Genomic DNA, 25,150 nt, shown 5'->3' on the forward strand with positions numbered 1-25,150 from the left:
AATACAACCCATTGTCGTTTCTTTGTTTTCCTAATTTCCTTCCAATATGTGAGTTGTGGATTACAAACTGGGCACTGTAGAATGTAGAGCTTTTGTTTCAAGCGCTTGGTTTTGGGAACAGGGATTCCTGTGCAAGTAGGAATGAAGCACATTCCTACATAACTGTGCAACAGTTTCAGCCCAAAGGCTTTGCTGGTCACATCCTCAATCTAAGGCGCAAGAGCCCAGATAAGATAAGTTCGAAACACTGAACATGAGGAACATGTAATGATGTTTATTATTCTACAATTTTCCCAAGGACAGATAACTCCAAGCCATGAGCTCTAAATTTTTGTTACCTGTCCATATTGTTACTTTTTAAAACTGAAGGCTGAGTAATTAAAATTGAATTGTTAAAAATGGTTTTATTGGCACTACTCTCCTTCAAATCATACAGCAGGAAAAAGACTTCCATTGCACAGTCTCAAACACAGAAAGTTCCAGCTCCATTCACATTGGGCACTTTCCAGAATTTAAGCCAACTGACTGAACCGTGACATGTCTCAAGCCTTCATCCTCACCTGGCCAGCTGAATTAACATTTCACATTGCTCCTGCCCCACAACTTTTTTTAAAATCACATTAAATTACTTGCCCCACCTATCATCCATTAGCAAATTGATGAGTCTTTGCTATCCAACAGATTTAAGGTCAGCGTGAACAATAGAGGCCGCAGTCCTGGGGAGAACACCCCGACAAACCACACTGCATCCATAATCTGTATTACTGCTCCCTTGTTAACACAGACTAACATTAACATCTTCATAGATGCTGCCAGACCTGCTGAGTATTTCGCACTTTGTTTTTATTGCAGATTTCCAGCATCCGCATTATTTTGATTTTACAAAGATTAATGTTGGTAGCTAAAGGTTGCTCACAATCAGCTTCCAGTATGAGACACTCCTTTGCACGGCAGTAAATACCAATGCTTGCACACCCTCAAATTCTGCTGGGATCAGGGTTGAAAGTCTGTATAATGACTGGTGAAATTCAACTGCCTTCGTATCCATGAAAAAAACAGATTTCATAATCTGCTCTTCTGGCCTTAAAAGAGCTTCCATTCAGCGTAACAGTGAGGTAAATGTGATGACTCCAACAGAGATGTGAGGCCAGAGTCTACACTACTCTGTTCCCTGATGGACAATATGCTGACTTCCATTTACAGGGAATTGGCCTGTATGACATCCCTGCAATAGGTGCTGAGCAACCAGTGTTGTTATACAGCCCACTGACTTGGGATTTGCATGGGGAAGCAAATGGACTGAATCACAGAATATAATCTCAAAACACAGGTGAAAATCCCATGTGAATAGAACAACTTATTCGGTCATCGTTAACCAGGGGCATTAATTATAAGTTGACAATTGTGGAATGCGACAGCCCAAACAGTAGTAAATTATTTGAAATACTATGTAAATTAGATTTAGTCACATTAAACAGGAGCTGAGATCAACCCCTTTAAAAAAAAGGTTTGAATGTCCAACTACAAAGTCTATGGATGCTACTGAGTATTGGGCTAACTGTGTCCACTATAACTACAGCAAGTTTCTGCTTGAGCAATGTAGGGGGTCAGCTATCAAATTAAAGGCAAAATACTGCGGATGCTGGAAATCTGAAATAAAAACAAGAAATGCTGGAACCACTCAGCAGGTCTGGCAGCATCTGTGGAAAGAGAAGCAGAGTTAACATTTCGGGTCAGTGACCCTTCTTCGGAACTGACAAATATTAAAAAAGTCACAGGTTATAAGCAAGTGAGGTGGGGGTGGGGCAAGAGATAACAAAGGAGAAGGTGTAGATTGGACAAGGCCACATAGCTGACCAAAAGGTCATGGAGCAAAGGCAAACAATATGTTAATAGTATGTTGAAAGACAAAGCATTAGTACAGAAAAGGTGTTAACGGACTGAATATTGAACAGCAGCAAGTACAAACATGAAAAAAAAACAGTGGGTAAGCAAACTGAACAAACTAAGATGAAATGAAATAAATGCAAAAAAAGGTTGTAAAAAATGTAAAAAAGAAAAAAAAAACTAAAAATGAAAGTAAAATGGGGGGTTGTCATGCTTTGAAATTATTGAATTCAATGTTCAGTCCGGCAGGCCGTAGTGTGCCTAATCGGTAGATGAGATGCTGTTCCTCGAGCTTGCGTTGATGTTCACTGGAACACTGCAGCAATCCCAGGACAGAGATGTGAGCATGAGAGCAGGGGCGGGGGGGGGGGGGGGGGGGGGGGGGTGTTGAAATGGCAAGCAACCGGAAGCTCAGGGTCCTGCTTGCGGACTGAGCGGAGGTGTTCCGCAAAGCGGTCACCCAGTCTGCGCTTGGTCTCCCCAATGTAGAGGAGACCACACTGTGAGCAGCGAATACAGTATACTACATTGAAAGAAGTACAAGTAAATCGCTGCTTCACCTGAAAGGAGTGTTTGGGGCCTGGGATAGTGAGGAGAGAGGAGGTAAATGGGCAGGTATTACACCTCCTGCGATTGCAGGGAAAGGTGCCATGGGACGGGGACGAGGTGGTGGGGGTAATGGAGGAGTGGACCAGGGTGTCGCGGAAGGAACGATCCCTTCGGAATGCTGACAGGGGAAGGGAGGGGAAGATGTGTTTGGTATTGGCATCACGCTGGAGGTGGCGGAAATGGCGGAGGACGATCCTTTGGATATGGAGGCTGATGGGGTGGAAAGTGAGGACAAGGGGAACCCTGTCACGGTTCTGGGAGGGAGGGGAAGGGTTGAGGGCAGAGGTACGGAAAATGGACTGGACACGGTTGAGGGCCCTGTCAACAACAGTGGGGGGGAATCCTCGGTTGAGGAAAAAGGAGGTCATACCAGAAGCACCGTCATGGAAGGTAGCATCATCAGAGCAGATGCGTCGAAGACGGAGAAACTGGGAGAATGGAATGGAGTCCTTACAGGAGGTAGGGTGTGAAGAAGTGTAGTCGAGGTAGCTGTGGGAGTTGGTGGGCTTATAATGGATATTAGTAGACAACCTATCCCCAGAGATGGAGACAGAGAAGTCGAGGAAGGGAAGGGATGTGTTGAAGATGGACCATGTAAAGGTGAGAGAAGGGTGGAAATTGGAAGCAAAGTTGATAAGGTTTTCCAGTTCGGGGTGGGAGCAGGAAACGGCACCGATACAGTCATCAATGTACCGGAAAAAAAGTTGGGGGAGGGGGCCTGAGTAGGACTGGAACAAAGCTATCAAATTGCTTGGCTCATCCCCTCCCCTCATTCAACAAGTGGTCGGCGGTACCTCGATCAAAGAAGATCTACTTCCCTTCTCAACGTGGCAGGATTTCTGGATGCGCTACCTAAAAACCACTTCAATGGCAAAAGGGCACTAATGAGATGAGATGCCCAAAGACCATCCATTGTACACACCCCTCCTTCAACATAACTCCCCTCATAAAATACACATCACACAAATCAACATAAACCCAAATACACATACCCTATAAAATAGACCCAGTATACAAAAACACACTGATCCCGGTATGGAGAGCACCTACAAAAGCATGTGCAACATCGCATTTGTATTGGGAATGCCTGCAGATTGAGTAGATACCTTGTTATTAGACAAATGACTAATAACTCATCCACTACTAACACAGCTTCCCCTGCCTTCAAATGCCAGCTTATGTGTTATAGGATATTAGTTTACCACATACAGATAGATGCATGTAAGCAGTTACCTTCCACCCAATCTGACCTATACCCTCTAGTGGCAAAAGTAGGCACTGCATTAGCGTAGAAATTCACAAAACTGGACTCTATCATTTTAGGACCTGCTTTACCAAGTGTTTGCGTATCAGACAACAGTGGTTTTTATGCGCCCATTAGATTAGCTCAGAGTTGGTGACCCAGCCCCAACAATTAAGTTACTAAATCCAGGTCACTCATCCAGCCACAGAATAATGGATGTGGTGCCAGCAGGATAAAGCAGCCAGACATAAACATGCGGGGACAGACCAAAATCTCTCATGCTTCTGAATTTCACATCAGGAACCAGAAATTAGACTGAAAGCATGAAGTGAATGCTGAACTGCCGATATACATGGTCCAGGCAGGGTGTGGGTAGGGTCACAGATGGGTAGAGCGCAAACTGCTCACATCTTGGTGTATGTCGTCTCGACCTCATAACGTGAACATTTTAATTATTGAAATAGAAACTGCACGCTCTTTGCACCACAGGGGGTTTTGAGAACACCTTTTTGGCAAACAGGACTGTTCACATTCCAGTGAGATGTCATGCATTGCTCAGTGTGACTGGAATGATCTGTGCTGCCAGGTGCTTTATGATAGCATCGCAGTGTGCTGTGTGGAACTGAAGCGCCATTGATAGTGCTTCGAGAAACACCCAGTGAGTTTGGTAGTGTATTATAAATGGTTAATATTTTAATGGAGTCAGTTAGTTAATGATGCGTCATCCCAGCAGGATGGGGGAAGTTCAGCACTATGTTTGAGAGAAGTGTCTCCAACTCTTTTTTTCCCCCAAGCTCAGACTGTCAGAACGGGACATAAATGGAGACCATTTGACATCAGGGAGACAGCGCAGATCTTCAGCGAGAGTCTGAGAGGGTAATCACAGTGAAGAGAGATAGGGAACTGGCAGTAGTTACTCATCTATCCAAGGGGAGTGGAAAAACAGAAAGGAAAGGAAAGGGTAGAACAGGAACACCCAGTCCAACTTAGTCAGATTTGAAGTTCCACAGTTCCTGTGGAGAAAAGGACCTGTGGGCAGGTCCAGTAAATAAATAACAATTGCCCCAACAAACAGGAGATAGGTTAATGGGTCGAAATTAGCAACACAGCTAGAAATGCAGCAGTTACAGGGGATCCCACAGTCAAATGGGCTGACATGATCTTCTGCTGATCAGACCGACAGACCTGGATGCTTTGTTGCCTCCTAAAGGAAAAGGCTGTGGAAGCGGACGAGAAGCAACCAGTTCTTAAGGTCCATGTGGAAGCTAATGATGTGGTAAAGACAAGTCTGAAGTGCTTCAAAATAAATTTAGATTAGAAAATGAGTTTGGGAGCCAAACTCCACAGGTGGTAATCTCATATTTTAAAATGCTCATCCTCACTTTCAATCCTTCCATGGCATCGCCCCTCCCCATCTCTGTAACCTCCTCCAGCTCTACAACCCACAGAACTCTCTGCACATCCCTGATTTTCATCATTCATCGTAGGTGGCCATACCTTCAGCTGCCTAAGCCCTAAGCTCTGGAATTCCCTCACTAAACCTATCTCTGCCTCTCTGAAACCGCTCCTTAAAACCTACCTCTTTGATCAAGCTTTTTGTCACCTGTCTTAATGCTGTTGTGTGACCCAGTATGAAAGTGTGACCGATAACGCTCCGGTGAAGTGCCTTGGAATATTTTTACTACATTAAAGAGACCATATAAATGCAAGTCGCTGTTGTTGACTACTTCCCCAGCCATGTGCAAGAATAGGGAAGCACATGAAGATTAGGGAAATCAATGCATGACTAAAGGAGTGTTATCAGGAAGAAGAATTCCACTTTGTTGGTCATTGGCACCAATTCTGGGACAAATGGGAGCTAATCCACAATGACAGGCTACATCTAAAAAGGAAGGATGGTTATGTACAGCAAAACGGTTAAATAGGGAAGTAAAGGAGTTTTTAAACCGGGTGGCACTGTGGCTAGCACTGCAGCCTCACAGCTCCAGCGACACAGGTTCAGTTCTGGGTATTGTCTGTGTGGAGTTTGCAAGTTCTCCCTGTGACCTGCGTGGGTTTCCACCGGGTGCTCCGGTTTCCACAAGACAAAGACTTGCGGGTTGATAGGTAAATTGGCCATTGTAAATTGCCCCTAGTGTTGGTAGGTGGTAGGAGAATTGAGGGAAGGTGGGGATGAGAGGGGGAAATGGGATTAATGTAGGATTAGTATAAATGGGTGGCTGATGGTCAGCACAGACTCGGTGGGCCGAAGGGCCTGTTGCAGTGCTGTATCTCTCTATGACTCTAAGTGGGGTGGCTAGTAAAATAAAACCAACCAGGATCAGCTGAGGGGACTGGCAGCAATTATTTTACAGGAAGGTCTAAATTCAAGAAAAGAAATGTGGCTGCAAACTGGACAAGAATGGAAAATATATCAGGATCTAATATTTCAGAGGGTAGAAAAGGAAGGAGGCAACATGGTAATATAAAAAGGAATACAGACTCTAGGAAGAGTTCATGTAGACAAAAAAAGATGCAGACAGTAAATAAGGTTAGAGATCAATGCTAAAATAGGTTTGTTTGATTAGTAGGGTGTATTACAGACCAGAGCTGGCGGGCAGCCATAAAGACGGGGCCAAATTGTGGCGAGTCGAAGAGACTTAGTAGTTGGCAGGAAAAAAGACAGAGGCGCAAGGGGAGAGCCAACTGTGCAACAGCCCCGACAAACTAATTTCTCTGCAGCACCTGTGGAAGAGCCTGTCACTCCAGAATTGGCCTTTATAGCCACTCCAGGCGCTGCTTCACAAACCACTGACCACCTCCAGGCGCGTATCCATTGTCTCTCGAGATAAGGAGGCCCAAAAGAAAAGAAAGAATTACAGACCTCAATTATGGATGGGTAATTGAAGAGAAAATCTAGTCGGATCAGACAGCAAAGTGGGAACAAAATATATTGTTCTCGGGGATTTTAATTATCCACATATTGATCGAGACAGAGAGGGAGTAAATGAAGGAAAGGGAATGGAATTCCTAAAATGTGTACATGGGTCCTTCTTAAAAGGGTAGACGGTTTTATTAGATATATTTGAATGAAATAGATCAGGTAAATTAACATTGTCCAAAAGTGGTTGACAGCAGGATGACTGATGTGATGGATAAAAGGAAATATGAAGGGAAGTTAGTTAAGCTAAAGGAAGACCAAAACCAGAGATACAGCCTAGGATCCTGAGGGAAAGGAGTGAGGAATCTGCCATAGCTCTAGCAAGTATATTTCAGAGCTCGACTGAATGTGGATGTGTTTCAGAGAATGAGAAGTGGCCAATGCTGTAACTATTTTTTTTAAAAAGGGAGAGACAGAGCTAACCCAGTTAAGCACAGGCCAGGCAGTTTAACATTTGTAGTCAGGAAAAAATTTGGATTCTCTAAATAAAAAAGGATGAATTGTTAGAAGCTGCCAGCACTGATTTCAAAAAGGATAAACCTCATGAAATTCTTCAAGCAGGTAGCAGACATGGATGGTAAATCAGGGAAATGCAGTGTACATGAACTTTAGAAAAAACCTTTGCCAAGGCACCACATGGAAGATTACCAGAAGACTACAGGGTCTAGAATTAGGTGAAATTCAGCAAATTAAAAGTTGGTTAGACGAGAGAAAACAGTGCAGGACTTAGGAGCAGTTTCAGCATGGTTTGAAGTGGGTAATGATGTCCTACAGGGTTCAGTTCCGAGGTCATTTCTCCTCACTAACGTTTTTGATATAGGTTTAGCGAGAGTGGCACTAAAATTTGCAGGTACCAAAAACAGGAGGCACAGTTAATTCTTTACAAGACCAAATGAATCTGCAATGGGATATTGATATTCGGGGGGAATGGACTACAGAGGTAGATGAAATTCAATGTCAATCAGGTGAGATGATGCATTTTTAATGTAGCTTGGTGCTGTGGAAGAGCAAAGGAATTTGTGTGTCTTGTTGTGGGCTGGGCTTGGGGAGGGCGGGGGGGGGCGCTGTCATTGGGAGAGAAGAGGACAGCACCTCATGCTAATACAATTGCTGAAAAAAGACATGCTGTCGAAGCTTTTCATCTTGCATTCATCAGGACAGATGCAAGAATGCCAAATTTCAAAGGGAGCAACAATTTATACTGCATGAGAAAAGGGTGCTGATTGGTGCATTCTCTATGACAACACCTCGACCAAAGAACTATTGTCTCCAAAGCTTTTGTTTAATTCAAAAAGGCACATCGTCTGGACATGTTCCTTTGGCCTGCAGAGGACGAATATATGCAGCTTCTAGCATGCTTAAGTGAGCCACTTTGAGAACCCAACTGATAACCTTAAATTGGTTGTTAGTGTAATTCTTAGCACAGTCGGGATTGTTCAGTCAGTGCTGTTCAACCGCAGAATCACATCTACTGTTAGACATTGTGTTCTGAGTTTTGCAAGTATGGGCTGGTTGAGTAGTCAGTTCTCTACCTACTGCGAACAGTCTAAGGGATGTCCTGTTTGATATGACAAACAAATCCAGAGCACCATGGATGACAAAACAGGAAGAGATTAAGATAAAGAAGAAAAAGTGTGCTCTATGGTAGAAAAAGGTAGAAAATGCTATTGAGAACCAGGCTGAATATAGAAGATCCAGAGGGGAAGTGAAAAAGCAAATAAGAGAAGCAGAGAGAGACTGGCAGCTAGCATTAAAAAGGAAATCCCAAACTTTTCTATGGTATATAAATAGTAAAATGGTGGTAAAAGGAAGACTGGGGCCGATTAGGGACCAGAAAGAGGATTTACAGTTGGAGGCAGAGGGCATAGCTGAGGTATTAAATGAATACTTTGCATCTGTCTTTACCAAGGAAGATGCAACCCAGGCAATGTTGAAAGAGGAGGAAAGTCAGACACTCGAGGGGTTTGAAATTGATAAAGAGGAAGTATTAGATAGGCTGTCTGTACTTAAAGTGGATAAAACACCAGGACCAGATGAGATGCATCCAAGGATACTGAGGGAAGTGAGGGTGGAAATCGCAGAGGCACTGGCCATAATTTTTCAGTATTCCTTAGACTCGGGGGGTGGTGCCAGAGGACTGGAGAATTGCAAACGCTACACCCTTGTTCAAAAAGGGGTGTAAAAATAAGCCCAGCAACTACAGACCAGTCAGTTTAACTTCGGTGGTGGGAAAACATCTTAAAAAAAATAATTTGGGACAAAAATCAATTGTCACATGTACAAATGCGAGTTAATTAAGGAACGCATGGATTTCTCAAGGGAAAATCATGTTTAACGAACTTGGGAGTTTTTTTGAGGTGGCAACAGAGAGGGTTGATGAGGGCAATGCTGTTCATGTGGTGTTCATGAACTTTCAAAAGGCATCTGATTCAGTGCCACACAACAGACTTGTAAGCAATCTTGCAGCTCATGGACTAAAAGGGACGGTAGCAACATGGATACTAAATTGGCTGAGTGACAGAAAATAAAGAGTAGTGGTAAATGGATGTGTTTCGGCCTGAGGAAAGTTTGTAGTGGAGTTCCTCAGGGATCAGTGTTGGGACCCTTGCTTTTTCTGATATATATTAAGGACCTAGACTTTGGCGTAGAGGACACAATTTCAAAGTTTGCAGATGATACAAAACTTGGAAGCATTGTGAACTGTGAGGAGGATAGTGTAGAACTTCAAAAGGACATAGACAAGTTGGTGGAATGGGCAGACAGGTGGCAGATCAAGTTCAATGCAGAGAAATGTGAAGGGATTCATTTTGGAGAGACAATATAACAAAGGGTACAAAGTAGAGGGACCTGGGTGTATATGTGCCTAAGTCATTGAAGGTGCAGGACAAGTTGAGAGAGCGGTTAATAAAGCATACAGTATCCTGGGCTTTATTAATAGGGCATAGAGTACAAGAGCAAGGAAGTTATGTTGAACTTGTATAAGATACTGGTTCCGCCTCAGCTGGAGTACTGCGTCCAATTCTGGGCGCCGCACTTTAGGAAAGATGTGAGGGCATTGGAGAGAGTATAGAAAAGATTCACGAGAATGGCTCCAGGTATGAGGAATTTCAGTTATGAAGATAGATTGGAGAAGTTAGAACTGTTTTCCTTGGAGAACAAAAGACTGAGAAGTGATTTGATAGAGGTATTCAAAATCATGGAGGGTCTGGACAGAGTAGATAGAGAGAGAGAGAGGAACTGTTCTCACTCACGAAAAAAAAAGGATCAAGAATGAGAGGGCACAGATTTAAAGTATTTGGTAAGAGAAGCAAAAGTGACTTGTGGAAAAGCTTTTTCACGCAGCGAGTGGTTAAGGTCTGGAATGCGCTGCCTGAGAACGTGGTGGAGGCAGGTTCAACTGAAGCATTCAAAAGGGAATTAGACAGTTATATGAAAAGGAAGAACGTGCAGGGTTAAGAGAAGGCAGGGGAATGGAACTGAGGGAATTGCTCTTGCAGAGAGCCAGTGCAGACACGATGGTCCGAATGGCCTCCTTCTGCACTAACGATTCTGGTGATTCTGTTGTGATATGATCCGCCAGTCGTTGGGGACATATGGCCTACGTAACTGGCATCACACCGGCACTTGAATTCATATATCACATTACTCATTTGTGTGGTAGGCATAATGTCTTTTTGGCTTGACGGCAGCATCCTGGTCATGGAAAATACCACTTGTGTTGCTCCTGCATAGTAGCAGTGTGAAATGGCTAGCTTCACCTGTTGAAATTTAAGATACCTTACCCTTCCAGGGTAATTGGAGGTAGACTGGGCACTTTTCAGGTCCAAAAGTATGCATATATGGCTTCTCCAATCAGTTCATTGCTCGTTGTGCATTGCAACAGGTGAAGCTAGCTTGAAGGCTACATCCCAGCAACTGGCAGATTGTATCAAACAGCATGTCCCTTTGGCTGCTCACAACAGGCAGAGTATTGACCAGACCGCACTTGCAAAACTCAGAACACAATGTCTAACGTTAAATCTAATTCCACGACTGGACAGCACTTACTAAACAATCCCAAGTGCGCTAAGAATTACATTTAGAACTAATTTATCAGTTGGGCTCGTAATGTGGCTCACTTATGCTTGCTAGAAGCTACATATATTCATATGAAGGGACTTGTCCTCTGCAGGCAAAAGGAACATGTCCAGGCTTTGTGCCTTTTTTGAATTAAACAAAAGCTTGCGGGACAATAGTTCCCTGGTGCATTCTCCATGGGAAAGCCTTGATCAGAGTCGACTTGTCAACCAATCGGCACCCTTTTCTCATGCAGTATAAAGAGTTTCTCCCTTTGAAATTTGGCATTCTTGCATCTGTCCTGATGCGTGCAAGACAAAAAGCTTCGACAGCTTGTCTCTTTATTTCAACAATCCTCAAGTTCTGTACTACCAAGCAACATTGCTTAATAAAACTGTAAAAAATACCAACAGAATTCTAGGTTTAATCACAAGTTATAGAATATAAAACCCAAGAGGTTATGAAAAAGAAACATTTGAAAAATTGTTTTTTTCCATTGAGACAACAGATTGAGTGATGTGACTGAAATGTTTAAAATTGTGGAAGAATGGGACATAGTTGCTAGAAGCAGACAGTCTTCCAGAAACTGAGGCCTCTAGAATGAAGGCTCATTCTTCTTTGGCCTCCTTATCTCGAGAGACAATGGGTAAGCGCCTGGAGGTGGTCAGTGGTGTGTGGAGCAGCGCCTGGAGTGGCTATAAAGGCCAATTCTAGAGTGACAGGCTCTTCCACAGGTGCTGCAGAAAAATTTGATTGTCAGGGCTGTTACACAGTTGGCGCTTCCCTTGCGCCTCTGTCTTTTTTCCTGCCAACTAAGTCTCTTCGACTCGCCACACTTTAGCCCCGCCTTTATGGCTGTCCGCCAGCTCTGGCGAACGCTGGCAACTGACTTCCACGACTTGTGATCAATGTCACAGGATTTCATGTCGCGTTTGCAGACGTCTTTAAAGCGGAGACATGGATGGCCGATGGGTCTGATACCAGTGGCGACCTCGCTGTCCAATGTGTCTTTGGGGATCCTGCCATTTTCCATGCGGCTCACATAGCCAAGCCATCTCAAGCGCCGCTGACTCAGTAGTGCGTATAAGCTGGGGATGTTGGCCGCCTCGAGGACTTCTGTGTTGGAGATACGGTCCTGCCACCTGAGAATCCATGGATTCTCCGGAGGCAGCGAAGATGGAATGAATTGAGACGTCACTCTTGGCTGACATACGTTGTCCAGGCCTCGTTGCCATAGAGCAATGTACTGAGGACACAGGCTTGATACACTCGGACTTTTGTGTTCCGTGTCAGTGCGCCATTTTCCCACACTCTCTTGGCCAGTCTGGACATAGCAGTGGAAGCCTTTCCCATGCGCTTGTTGATTTCTGCATCTGGAGACAGGTTACTGGTGATAATTGAGCCTAGGTAGGTGAACTCTTGAACCACTTCCAGAGCGTGGTCGCAAATATTGATGGATGGAGCATTTCTGACGTCCTGCCCCATGATGTTCGTTTTCTTGAGGCTGATGGTTAGGCCAAATTCATTGCAGGCAGCTGCAAACCTGTCGATGAGACTCTGCAGGCACTCTTCAGTGTGAGATGTTAATGCAGCATCGTCAGCAAAGAGGAGTTCCCTGATGAGGACTTTCCGTACTTTGGACTTCGCTCTTAGACGGGCAAGGTTGAACAACCTGCCACCTGATCTTGTGTGGAGGAAAATTCCTTCTTCCGAGGACTTGAACGCATGTGAAAGCAGTAGGGAGAAGAAAATCCCAAAAAGTGTGGGTGCGAGAACACAGCCCTGTTTCACGCCACTCAGGATAGGAAAGGGGTCTGATGAGGAGCCACCATGTTGAATTGTGCCTTTCATATTGTCATGGAATGAGGTGATGATACTTAGTAGCTTTGGTGGGCATCCAATCTTTTCTAGTAGTCTGAAGAGACCACGTCTGCCGACTAGGTCAAAGGCTTTGGTGAGATCAATGAAAGCAATGTAGAGGGGCATCTGTTGTTCACGGCATTTCTCCTGTATCTGACGAAGGGAGAACAGCATGTCAACGGTCGATCGCTCTGCACGAAAGCCACACTGTGCCTCAGGGTAGACGCGCTCGGCCAGCTTCTGGAGCCTGTTTAGAGCGACTTGAGCAAAGACTTTCCCCACTATGCTGAGCAGGGAGATTCCACGGTAGTTGTTGCAGTCACCTCGGTCACCTTTGTTTTTATCGAGGGTGATGATATTGGCATCGCGCATGTCCTGAGGTACTGCTCCCTCGTCCCAGTACAGGCATAGCAGTTCATGTAGTGCTGAGAGTATAGCAGGCTTGGCACTCTTGATTATTTCAGGGGTAATGCTGTCCTTCCCAGGGGCCTTTCCACTGGCTAGAGAATCAATGGCATTACTGAGTTCCGATTTGGTTGGCTGTATGTCCAGCTCATCCATGACTGGTAGAGGCTGGGCTGCATTGAGGGCAGTCTCAGTGACAGCATTCTCCCTGGAGTACAGTTCTAGGTAGTGCTCAACCCAGCGGTCCATTTGTTTGCATTGGTCAGTGATTATGTCCCCTGATTTAGATTTGAGGGGGGCGATCTTCTTGGGCCAACCATCAAGAGTTCTCTTAATGCCATCATACATTCCTCTGATGTTTCCAGCGTCTGAGGCCAGCTGAATATGACTGCATAGGTGTTGCCAGTAGTCGTTTGCGCAGTGCCTGGCTGTTCTTTGTGCAGTGCTTCTGGCTGCTTTAAGTGCTACGGATGTTAACTCGCTGGGGGCTTTCTTGTAGTTTTACAGTGCAATGCGCTTAGCAGCTATGACAGGTTCCAGCTCTTCATTATGAGGTTGAAACCAGTCTGCATTTCGCCTCGCACTTTTGCCGTAGGTGGTCAAAGCTGACTCATGAAGGCTCATAGATACAAGATTAAGTGCAAGGTATTTACAACAGTGGGCAAGAGAAACTTCTTCACAGAGAGTTGGGAGATTGTTGAATTCACTTGCAGGATCAGCGACTGAAGCAGAAACTATGTCAACGTTCAAGATTAGATTGGATAGGTGGATGAAAAAGGCAGATGGCCGGGGGGGTGGGGGCGGGGGGGTGGAGACAGAAAGCAGGAAACTACAGGCCAGTTAATGTAACATATGTCATGGGGAACATGTTAGAAGCTATTAAAGATGTTATAGCAGGGCACTTAGAAAAATTCAAGGTAATCAGGCAGTGTCAACATTGTTTTGTGAACCAACTTATTGGAGTTCTTTGAAGATGCAACATATGCTGTGGATAAAGAGGTGGATGTACTGAACTTAGATTTCCAGAAGGTATTTGATAAGGCGCCACATCAAAGGTTATTGCAGAAAATAAAAGCTCATGGTGTAGGGGGTAACATTTTGGCATGGAATGATGATTGGTTAGCTAACAGGAAACAGAGTAGGTATAAGTGGGTCATTTTCTGGTTGGCAAGATGTAATGAGTGGTGTGCCACAGGGATCAGTGCTGGGGCCTCAACTTTTTACAATTTATATAAATGACTTGGATGAAGGGACCAAAGGTATGGTTGTTAAATTTGCCGATGACACAAAGATAGGTAGGAAAAGAAGTTGTGAAGAGGACATAAGGAGGTTACGAAGGGATATAGATAGGTTAAGTGAGTGGACAAAGATCAGGCAAATGTGGGAAAATGTGAAATTGTCCATTTTGGCAGGGAGAATCCACTGGAGTTTAGAAGACTAAGAAGTGACTTGATTGAAACACACAAGCTCCTGAGGGGTCTTGACAGGGTGGATGTGGAAAGAACGTTTCCTCTTGTGGGAGAATCTAGAACTAGGGGTCACTGTTTAAAAATAAGGGATCACCCATTTAAGACAGAGATGGAGACATTTTTTCTCTGAGGATTGAGTGTCTTTGGAACTCTCTTCCTCAAAAGGCAGTGGAAGCAGAGTCTTTGAATATTTTTAAGGCAGTGGTAGATAGATTCTTGATAAACAAGGGGGTGAAAGGTTATCGAGGGTAGGCGGGAATGTGGAGTTGAGGTTACAATCAGATCAGACATGATCTTGTTGAATGGCAGAGCAGGCTCGAGGGGCAGAGTGGCCCACTCCTGCTCCTAATTCGTATGTTTGTGTGTACGTTCGTATGAAGGAAAACGGTTAGGATTAGGGATCTGGGAGCAGGGTGGGCAAATATTAGGATTATTTGCTCTTTTGGAGGATAAACACCAACACAGATTGCTTGAGCTGAATGGCCTGTTTGTGTTTTGACTTCTATGCACTTGCACATAAAGGAAGGTTTACACTGAACCCAACGAAGATAATTCAGAGGGGGACGAAGCTCATTACCTGGAGATAGCAATTAATGTTTTTCTCAACATGAGTTCTCAGCCCACTCTTGGTCATGAATTAAGTATTCCACTGTTGTTTCTTATCATCCACTTCTACAGCCATTGCAAACTCTCTGGTTCCCCCATTCTCTTTCCTTCTATTTTGCTTCCCACATAACATCCAGCTCAAAGTTTGAAGTGGTGTGCCAGGGACATACTCAGGATCCACATGATAATTTTTCGGTTTTTACAGAATAGTTTGTCGTAAAGCTATAAATTAAATCTAGAAGTAACAGTGTCAATTCCTTCTCACATCCAACATTTCTTCCCTAAAATACACAGTTCCCTGTACTCTGCCAAATAGAAATTATTGCACCTATCTACACGATTGTACCTGCATCTTCTTTATGTTGGGAAAATCACCGGCAGAGATATTGTGTTCCTGCTGGAGGATTAAATATATCTCTGGAAGTCTACTTATCATTTCCTTTTTCTTTAGGTCTTTCCCAAACACTGCTGGCATCTCCTTCTTCAAGTAACTGATGATGTAGGCATGAACCTGGAAAGCAATACAGATAATGATTAGACAGAACGTTAAACATCCAGTATATTTTAAAGATACATCTAAATCTGTAGTATATTAAAAATCATATCTATACACCCTTCCCACTTACAAACCTTACTTCCTGCGTTCATGTTTTGGTCACCCTTTTGAGTCAACTTTTCATCAAAACTTGTCCCATTTACAATGGGAACTGTCTCTGTAAACTTGTCACTTGCCACCTCCTGCCAATGATGGTGCTGTAGGACACCAGTTCTGATTCTCCCAGCCCTCAACCCATACTTCAAACAAACTCCTCCATTCCAAGTTTCTTTCTCTGCTTTGCAGGTTACTCTATTTTCTATTTAACTATAAATAATTAAAATAATCAAAGTTCATATTTGCAATAGTAACACAATGCATGACTTAAACACTGGATGAGTTACGTCTCTATGACCTGGTCAACTATCTCACTGCCCGAGAACCCAACTTCATCTTGGTTTTCATTTCCCATGTGCAATGTTACAAGAGATAAATAAAGATCTTGCTAAGGGTGTACACTCACCATCAACAAAACTTATTTTCATTTGTCAATTTTTACAATGGCTTTGGTCAAATATTTACAGCTGAACCTGCCTGAGACTACATTTTTTAAATTATTCATTCCTGGGATGTGGGTGTCGCTGGCTAAAGGCCTGCTACCCGACCCGAACCCGAAGGGGCCTGACAACATGCGTCGGGTTGGGGTCGGACACACACAGTACTCCACAAACTCAGTCTGCGCAGTGAGCGAGTGAGTGTCTCTATGAAGTCATTGCGCTCATGCTGCAGGTAGGCGGTGGCGTAGTGGTATTATCACTGGACTAATCCCCAGAGAAATACCCTGGGTCTCTGGGTTACGAGTTCAAATCCCACCACAGCAGAAGGTGGAATTTGAATTTAATGAATAAATCTGGAATTAAAAGCTAGTCTAATGATGGCCATGAAACCATTGTCGATTGTTGTAAAAACCCATCTGGTTCACTAATAACCTTTAGGGAAGGAAATCTGCTGTCCTTACCTGGTCTGGCCTACATGTGACTCCAGACCCACAGCAATGTGGTTAGCTCTTGCATGCCCTCTGAAATGGCTGAGCAAGCCACTCAGTTGTACCTAACCGCTACGAAGTTAATAAAAAGGAATGAAACCGGACGGACCACCTGGCATCGACCTAGGTACCGGAAACGACAACGGCAAACCCAGCCCTGTCGACCCTGCAAAGTCCTCCTTACTAACATCTGGAGGCTTGTGCCAAAGTTGGGAGAGCTGTCCCACAGACTAGTCAAGCAACAGCCTGACATAGTCATACTCATGGAATCATACCTTACAGACAATGTCCCAGACACTGCCATCACCATCCCCAGGTATGTCCTGTCCCATCAGCAGGACAGACCCACCAGAGGTGGTGGCACAGTGATTTACAGTAGGGAGGGAGTTGCCCTGGGAGTCCTCATCATTGACTCCGGACCCCATGAAGTCTCATGGCATCAGGTCAAACATGGGCAAGGTAACCTCCTACTGATTACCACCTACCGCCCTCCCTCAGCTGATGACTCAGTACTCCTGCATGTTGAACACGACTTGGAGGAAGCACTGAGGGTGGCAAGGGCACAAAATGTACTTTGGGTGGGGGACTTCAATGTCCATCACCAAGAGTGGCTCGGTAGCACCACTACTGACCGAGCTGGCTGAGTCCGAAAGGACATGGCTGCTAGTCTGGGTATGCGGCACAGTGGCGCAGTGGTTAGCACTGCAGCCTCACAGCTCCAGGGACCCGGGTTCGATTCCGGGTACTGCCTGTGTGGAGTTTGCAAGTTCTCCCTGTGTCTGCGTGGGTTTTCTCCGGGTGCTCCGGTTTCCTCCCACAAGCCAAAAGACTTGCAGGTTGATAGGTAAATTGGCCATTATAAATTGTCACTAGTATAGGTAGGTGGTAGAGAAATATAGGGACAGGTGGGGATGTTTGGTAGGAATAGGGGATTAGTGTAGGATTAGTATAAATGGGTGGTTGATGTTCGGCACAGACTCGGTGGGCCGAAGGGCCTGTTTCAGTGCTGTATCTCTAATCTAATCTAAGCTAATCTAATCCTCTATGTTGAACATCACTTGGAGGAAGCACTGAGGGTGGCAAGGGCACAAAATGTACTCTGGGTGGGGGTCTTCAATGTCCATCACCAAGAGTGGCTCAGTAGCTCCACTACTGACCGAGCTGGCAGAGTCCAAAAGGACATAGCTGCTAGACTGGGTCTGCGGCAGGTGGTGGGGGAACCAACACGAGGGAAAAACGTACTTGACCTCGTCCTCACCAATCTGCCTGCCACAGATGCTTCTGTCCATGACAGTATTGGTAGGAGTGACCACCGCACAGTACGTGTGGAGATGAAGTCCCGCCTTCACATTGAGGATACCGTCCATCATGTTGTGTGGCACTATCACCGTGCTAAATGGGATAGATTTCGAACAGATCTAGCAATGCAAAACTGGGCATCCATGAGGCACTGTGGGCCATCAGCAGCAGCAGAATTGTACTCATCCGCAATCTGTAACCTCATGGCCCAGCATATTCCCCACTCTACCATTACCTTCAAGTCAGGAGACCAACCCTGGTTCAATGAAGAGTGCAGGAGGTCATGCCAGGAGCAGCACCAGGCATACCTCAAAATGAGGTGTCAACCTGGTGAAGCTACAACACAGGACTACTTGCATGCCAAACTGCGTAAGCAGCATGCGATAGACAGAGCTAAGCAATCCCATAACCAACGGATCAGATCTAAGATCTGCAGTCCTGCCACATCCAGCCGTGAATGGTGGTGGACAATTAAACAACTAACTGGAGGAGGTGGCTCCACAAATATCCCCATCCTCAATGATAGGGGAGCCCAGCATATCAGTGCGAAAGATAAGGCTGAAGCATTTGCAACAATCTTCAGCCAGAAGTGCCGAGTTGATGATCCATCTCAGCTCCTCCTGAAGTCCCCAGCATCACAGATGCCAAACTTCAGTCAATTCGATTCACTCCACATGATATCAAGAAACGACTGAAGGCACTGAATACTGCAAAAGCTATGGGCCCTGACAATATTCCGGCAATAGTACTGAAGACCTGTGCTCCAGAATTTGCCGCGCCCCTAGCCAAGCTGTTCCAGTACAGCTACAACACTGGCATCTACCCTGCAATGTGGAAAATTGCCCAGGTATGTCCTGCACACAAAAAGCAGGACAAGTCCAACCCGGCCAATTACTACCCCATCAGCCTACTCTCAATCATCAGTAAAGTGATGGAGGGTGTCATCAACAGTGCCATCAAGCGGCACTTGCTTAGCAATAATCTGCTCAGTGACGTTCAGTTTGGGTTCCGCCAGGGCCACTCAGCTCCTGACCTCATTACAGCCTTGGTTCAGACATGGACAAAAGAGCTGAACTCAAGAGGTGAGGTTAGAGTGACTGCCCTTGACATCAAGGCAGCATTTGACCGAGTATGGCATCAAGGAGCCCAAGCAAACTGAGGTTAATGGGAATCAGGGGGAAAACCCTCCGCTGGCTGGAGTCATACCTAGCGCTAAGGAAGATGGTTGTGGTTGTTGGAGGTCAATCATCTGAGCTCCAGGACATCACTGCAGGAGTTCCTCAGGGTAGTGTCCTGAGCCCAACCATCTTAGGCTGCTTCATCAATGACCTTCCTTCAATCATAAGGTCAGAAGTGGGGATGTTCGCTGATGATTGCACAATGTTCAGCACCATTCGTGACTCCTCAGATACTGAATGAGTTCGTGCAGAAATGCAGCAAGACCTGGACAATATCCAGGCTTGGGCTGATAAGTGGCAAGTAACATTCGCGCCACACAAGTGCCAGGCAATGACCATCTCCAACGAGAGAATCTAACCATCTCCCCTTGACATTCAACGGCATTACCATCGCTGAATCCCCCACTATCAACATCCTGGAGGCTACCATTGACCAGAAACTGAACTGGAGTAGCCATATAAATACCGTGGCTACAAGAGCAGGTCAGAGGCTAGGAATCCTGAGGCGAGTAACTCACCTCCTGACTCCCCAAAGCCTGTCCATCATCTACAAGGCACAAGTCAGGAGTGTGATGGAATACTCTCCACTTGCCTGGATGGGTGCAGCTCCAACAACACTCAAGAAGCTCGACAACATCCAGGACAAAGCAGCCCGTTTGATTGGCACACCATCAACAAACATTCACTCCCTCCACCACCGATGCACAGTAGCAGCAGTGTGTACCATCTACAAGATGCACTGCAGCAATGCACCAAGGCTCCTTAGACAGCACCTTCCAAACCCGCGACCTCTACCAACTAGAAGGACAAGGGCAGCAAATACATGGGAACAGCACCACCTGCAAGTTCCCCTCCAAATCACACACCATCCTGACTTGGAACTATATCGCCGTTCCTTCACTGTCGCTGGGTCAAAATCCTGGAACTCCCTTCCTAACAGCACTGTGGGTGTACCTACCCCAAATGGACTGCAGCGGTTCAAGGCGGCAGTTCACCACCACCTTCTCAAGGGCAATTAGGGATGGGCGATAAATGCAGGCATAGCCAGTGACGCCCACATCCCATGAAGGAATTTTTAAAAAAGTGCAGCTTCCTTCCATTCCATCCATCAAAAAGTGAAAAGTACAGCGAGTGCACTATGGTCGGGCTGGGTGCAGGTTGGATCGGGTGCGGGAAAAAATAGAAGGACTCAGGCTGGGCCGGGCTCGGGTCTGATGTGGTTCTGTCGGGTTCGGGTCAGGTTTTATTTTCCAGACCCGAGCAGGCCTTTATCGCTGGCTAGGCCAGCATTTATTTCCCATCCCTAATTGCCCTTGAGGTGGTGGTGGTGAGCTGCCTTCTTGAACCACTGCAATCCATGTGGGGTAGAAACACCTAAGTGCTGTTGGGAAGGGAGTTCCAGGATTTTGACTGTCAAAAGTACTTTGTTGGCTGTAAAGCCTGACCATCCTGATGTTATGAAAAGTGCTGTATAAATGCAATCCCTTTTCTTTTATTTAAACAGTAGGAATCTCCAACCACTAGCTGATGCTCTAATGTCTGCTCCTATATCCCAGCTGCTGAGACCTGCTCAGCTAAGTTTAATGTCTGCAAAGACTTCCCATAAGTTTTAAATGTCAGCGTTCCACAAATTTTGTGGTCTTCCTGCTGAACCTTGTACCTCCATCCCCAATGCCCTATCAATTTTTCAAATACGTCTCCCTTCAGTTCTGGCCCCATTCTTCCTGCATCACCCTATGGACCAATTTCATTGTGGTCCTTGTTTCCTGCAGCCCTATTGGCCAGTTAATATTTTGCACTGCCAGATCTGTTTCCTTTGCCCCAGGAGGTTACTCTCCACCACCCACCCTACCATCCTGGAGATCTTTGTTTCTTCCAGTCTGCAGGCCACTTAGCCAATTTATTTTCGGCTACTCCAGCTCATGGTGCATTAAAGGTACAGAGACATGGGGTCACAGACAAGTGTAGAGCAGACATGAGGCAGAAAGAAATAGAAAAACATGAATGCAGAGAGAGATGGGGAAGACATTGGGGAGAAATAAATTATGTATCAGCACAAGGAAGAGATAGGTGCAAGCTAATGCAGGGAGCTGGGGAAAGAGATCAGGTTAAAGCAAGATGAGAACATGCAGAATAAATGAGGGGGGAATATTATTTAGATTAAATGATGGTTGATATTTCAGAACATGTGAGGGGCCAGGACAGGATATATGGGCTTAAAGAGAGTAATTAGGGATGATATATTTATCTTAGCAGAGGGATCAAAAACCAGGGGGCATAGATTTAAAGTAATTGGCAGAAGGATTGGGGGAGATGAGGAAACATTTCTTTCACTCAGAGGCTGGTGGGGACTTGGAACAAATTGCCTGAAAGGGTGGTAGAGGCAGAAACTCTCACCACATTTAAAAAGTACTTGGGATTCTACTTGAAGAGCCATGAGCTGCAGGGCTACTGACAAAGTGCAGAAAGGTGGGATTAGGCGGAGTAGCTCTTTGGCAACCGGCGAGGACACAAAGGGCCGAACGGCCTCTTTGTGTCGCAAATTTTCTATGATTCATTGCAAAACTGATATACACCACTTCATGTGGACGGCAGTGATAGGTTTTTTTTTCGCATTAGAAAATCATCAAAACTCAGGTAACAGATGCACCTAGACTTGTGCTCAAAATACGTTGTACTCTACACTGGGACATTAACTTTGTACATAGCACATTATTTTTCCATGAAACACGTGCTTCCTTATATCTAATGCTAATATCCAACCCAGTACCATAATGTAAAACACACCTCCTCCCTTTCAGCAATGCAGTTGCTCTGGATTGGCCACAAAAGCTCCATTAAAGAAACTGAAGCCAAAGCCAACAATACATGGGAGTATGCAAGGTACAATATTCAGAGACAGCAAGGTATTGTGTAACAAAAGGTGAGTGCAATGTGCACCCTCCAGAATGGTTGTGAACTATTGGTTCACTCCTGTCTCCTGTGCTCAGTCAAGTCATGCCACCATGAGGAAACAAGTGGAAGCTAAGTGTCTCTCCTCAGACTCACATCTAGGGAATCAGGAACAAACTGAGGTGGTCATGCACGTAGAATATGCGTGCAGGCATACACACAATTAATTTATATACAGTCAGATTTTGTGTGTTACTTACATAGAACAGACAGCACTAAAATGTGTCACTCAGCCCAACTAGTCTGTGCTAGTGTTTATACTTCACGAGTCTCCTCCTATTCCATCTGCCTCATCTCAGCCTTTCAGTGAATCTTTCCATTCCCTTTTCTCTCATGTACTCATTTAATTTCCTTTTGAAACAATCTAAGCTGTTTGCTCAAACACTCCCTTGTGGGAGTGAGCTCCACATTCTAACTGCTCTGAGCAAAGACGTTTCTCCTTATTTCCCTACTGGATTTATTAGTAACAATCTTGTACTTATGGGTCCTAGTTTTAGATTCTCCAAGTGGAAACATTCTCTGCACATCGACCCAGTTCAATCCATTCATAATTTTAAAGACCTCTATCAGGTCACCTCTAAGTCTCCTGTTTTGTAAAGAAAAAGAGCCCTAACCTGTACAAACTTTCTTGATAGCTGTAATCTCAGTTCTGATACCATCTTTTTTTGCACCAACTCCAGTGTTTCAAGGTCCTCTTTATAAGATGGAGACCAGAACTGTACCCAGTACTATAAGTGCAGCATGACTGGGGCCCTACACAACATCACTACTTTTGAATTCTATACCTAGAAACAAATCCAAGCATTTTGAAAAGCTTTGCTGACCTGCAATGCTGCTTTTAATGATTTGCTGATCTGTACCCCTAGATTCTTTTGCTCTTCTATCACATTCGGTTTTTAATTTTCAAAGGTGTAACTGATGTCTCTATTTTTCCTACCAAATTGCATCACCTCACATTTATCTATGTTAATGTTCATTTGTCACTTAACTGCCCATTCTGCAAGTTTTCTAATGTCTTGTATTATGTCACATTCTTGCTCTGCATTAGCCAGTTTGGTTTCATCTGCAAATTTTGATATGGAGTTACTTATTCCTACTTTTGAGAACCTTCTCTACAAGTATCAGCTTAACTCAATAGAAGCACACTCAGCTCAGGCTGTGGCTTCAAACTCCACTACATAACTTCATGTAAATGTAGGCTGATACTTTAATGCAGTAATGAAGAAGTGCTGCACTGTTAGAGGCACTGTCTTTCAGGCGAGACGTTGAATGAGGACCTCAGTTGTCTACTTAGCTGGACACAAAGGTCCCAAGGCACTGAAGTGCAGGGAGCTTTCCCAGTGTACTGGCCAACATTCATCCCTCGACCAACATCACCACCATTCATCTCACTATGCTCGTGTAGACAAAATTACTGCTGTGCTTACTTAAAAAAAGCGACTGAACTTCAAAATGAATTCTTTATTTATGAAGTGCTTTCAGACATCCTGAGCAAGTGAAAGATGTTATAAAAATTGAATTCCTTGCCTTCTCTCAACTGCAATAAAGAGGGTCAAATGTTGCACACTGATGGTTACTTCACATTTAAGCTCATTAATAGTTTAGAGCGCACTCACCAGTAACAGTTTTGATGCAGGAGAGTCATGATCCAGAATATCATGATGTTTTCTAGTCATGGCTAGGTCAATTAAGCTCAGACATTAAGGATTTGACACCCAACACATTTAGGGAGGATGCAATGATGCATTATCTTAACACGGAACTGACTGCAAACTTCTAAAAGTGAAGATGGAGTGCAAATTGTATTGGAAATATATGTGCTGCACTATGCACTGCAGGGAGAATCTAACATGACATTGTCTGGCATTTCACGGTCCTCTTAGCATGGAAATGATTTATATTTGAAAGTTAAAGAGAGGACACAAATTCCACATCAAATAAAAGCTATGTTTCACCTGGATATGATAGGGCTACAGAACTTATCGTTTATGCATAAGATCTGGGCAGGATCCTTAATGAGTTTTTGTCTCTGTCTTCACAGAGAGGGATGATGCAGACATTGCAGTAAAAGAGAGTGAAATATTAAATATGATTAGCATAATGAGGGAGTATTCGAGGATCTGATATCCTCGAAAGTGGATAAATCACCAGAGCCGGATGGATTGTATCCCAGGTTGTTAAAGGAAACCATGGAGGAAATAGTGGATGCTCTTAGGATCATCTTCAAATCCTCACTAGATACAGGAGAGGTACCAGAGGATTGGAAGTCTGCAAACGTTGTACTATTGTTTAAAAAGGGTGCAAGGGATAGATAAAATAATTATAGGCCGGTCAGTCTGACCTCGTTGGTGAGTAAATTATTAGAAATGAATTCAGAGACACAGGATAAACCGCCATTTAGAAAGGCGCAGATTAATCAGGATTTAAGGGAAGGTCGTGTCTTACTAACTTGATTGAATTTTTTGAGGAAGTAACAAGGAGGATTAATAAGGGTAGTGCAGTGGATGTGGTCTACATGGATTTCAGTAAGGCATTTGACAAGGTCCTGCATGGCAGACTGGTCAGAAAAATGAAAGCCCATGGGATACAGGGGAATGTGGCAGGCTGGATCCAGAATTGGTTCAGTGACAGGAAACAAAGGGTAGTGGTCGACAGATGTTTTTGCAAATAGAAAGCCATTTCCAGTGGTGTTCCACAGGGAACAGTGTTGTGTCCCTTGTTGTTTGTGGTATATATTAATGATTTGGACTTAAATGAGAGAGGCATGATTGGGAAATTTGTAGATGACGCCAAAATTAACCGTGTAGTTGATAGTGAGGAGGATAGCTGTAGACTCCAGAATGATATCACTGGTTTGGTTGAGTGGGTGGAAAAGTGGCAAATGGAATTCAATCCGGAGAAGTGTGAGGTAATGCATTTGGGGAGGGCAAACAAAGCAAGGGAATACACAATAAAAGGGAGGATAGTGAGAGGGGTAGAGGTGAGAGACCTTGAAGTGCATATCCACAGGTCCCTGAAGGTGGCAGGACAGGTAGGTAGAGTGGTTAAGAAGGCATATGGAATACTTTCCTTTACTGGCCGAGGTA

The 25,150-nt window shown here is 44.6% G+C and overlaps 1 protein-coding gene across 1 annotated transcript in view; it reads right to left on the reverse strand.

Annotated features, from left to right (window-relative positions):
* The window catches only part of LOC137373990 (EH domain-containing protein 3-like), a 90,490-nt gene that overhangs the window by 18,161 nt on the left and 47,179 nt on the right, over positions 1–25,150 (reverse strand). The window contains exon 5 of the mRNA XM_068039708.1: positions 15,402–15,566. Coding sequence (XP_067895809.1) covers positions 15,402–15,566 — 165 coding nt within the window. The remainder of the gene's footprint in view (positions 1–15,401; positions 15,567–25,150) is intronic.

This window comes from Heterodontus francisci, chromosome 9 (assembly GCF_036365525.1).
Source record: "Heterodontus francisci isolate sHetFra1 chromosome 9, sHetFra1.hap1, whole genome shotgun sequence".
NCBI lineage: Eukaryota > Metazoa > Chordata > Chondrichthyes > Heterodontiformes > Heterodontidae > Heterodontus > Heterodontus francisci.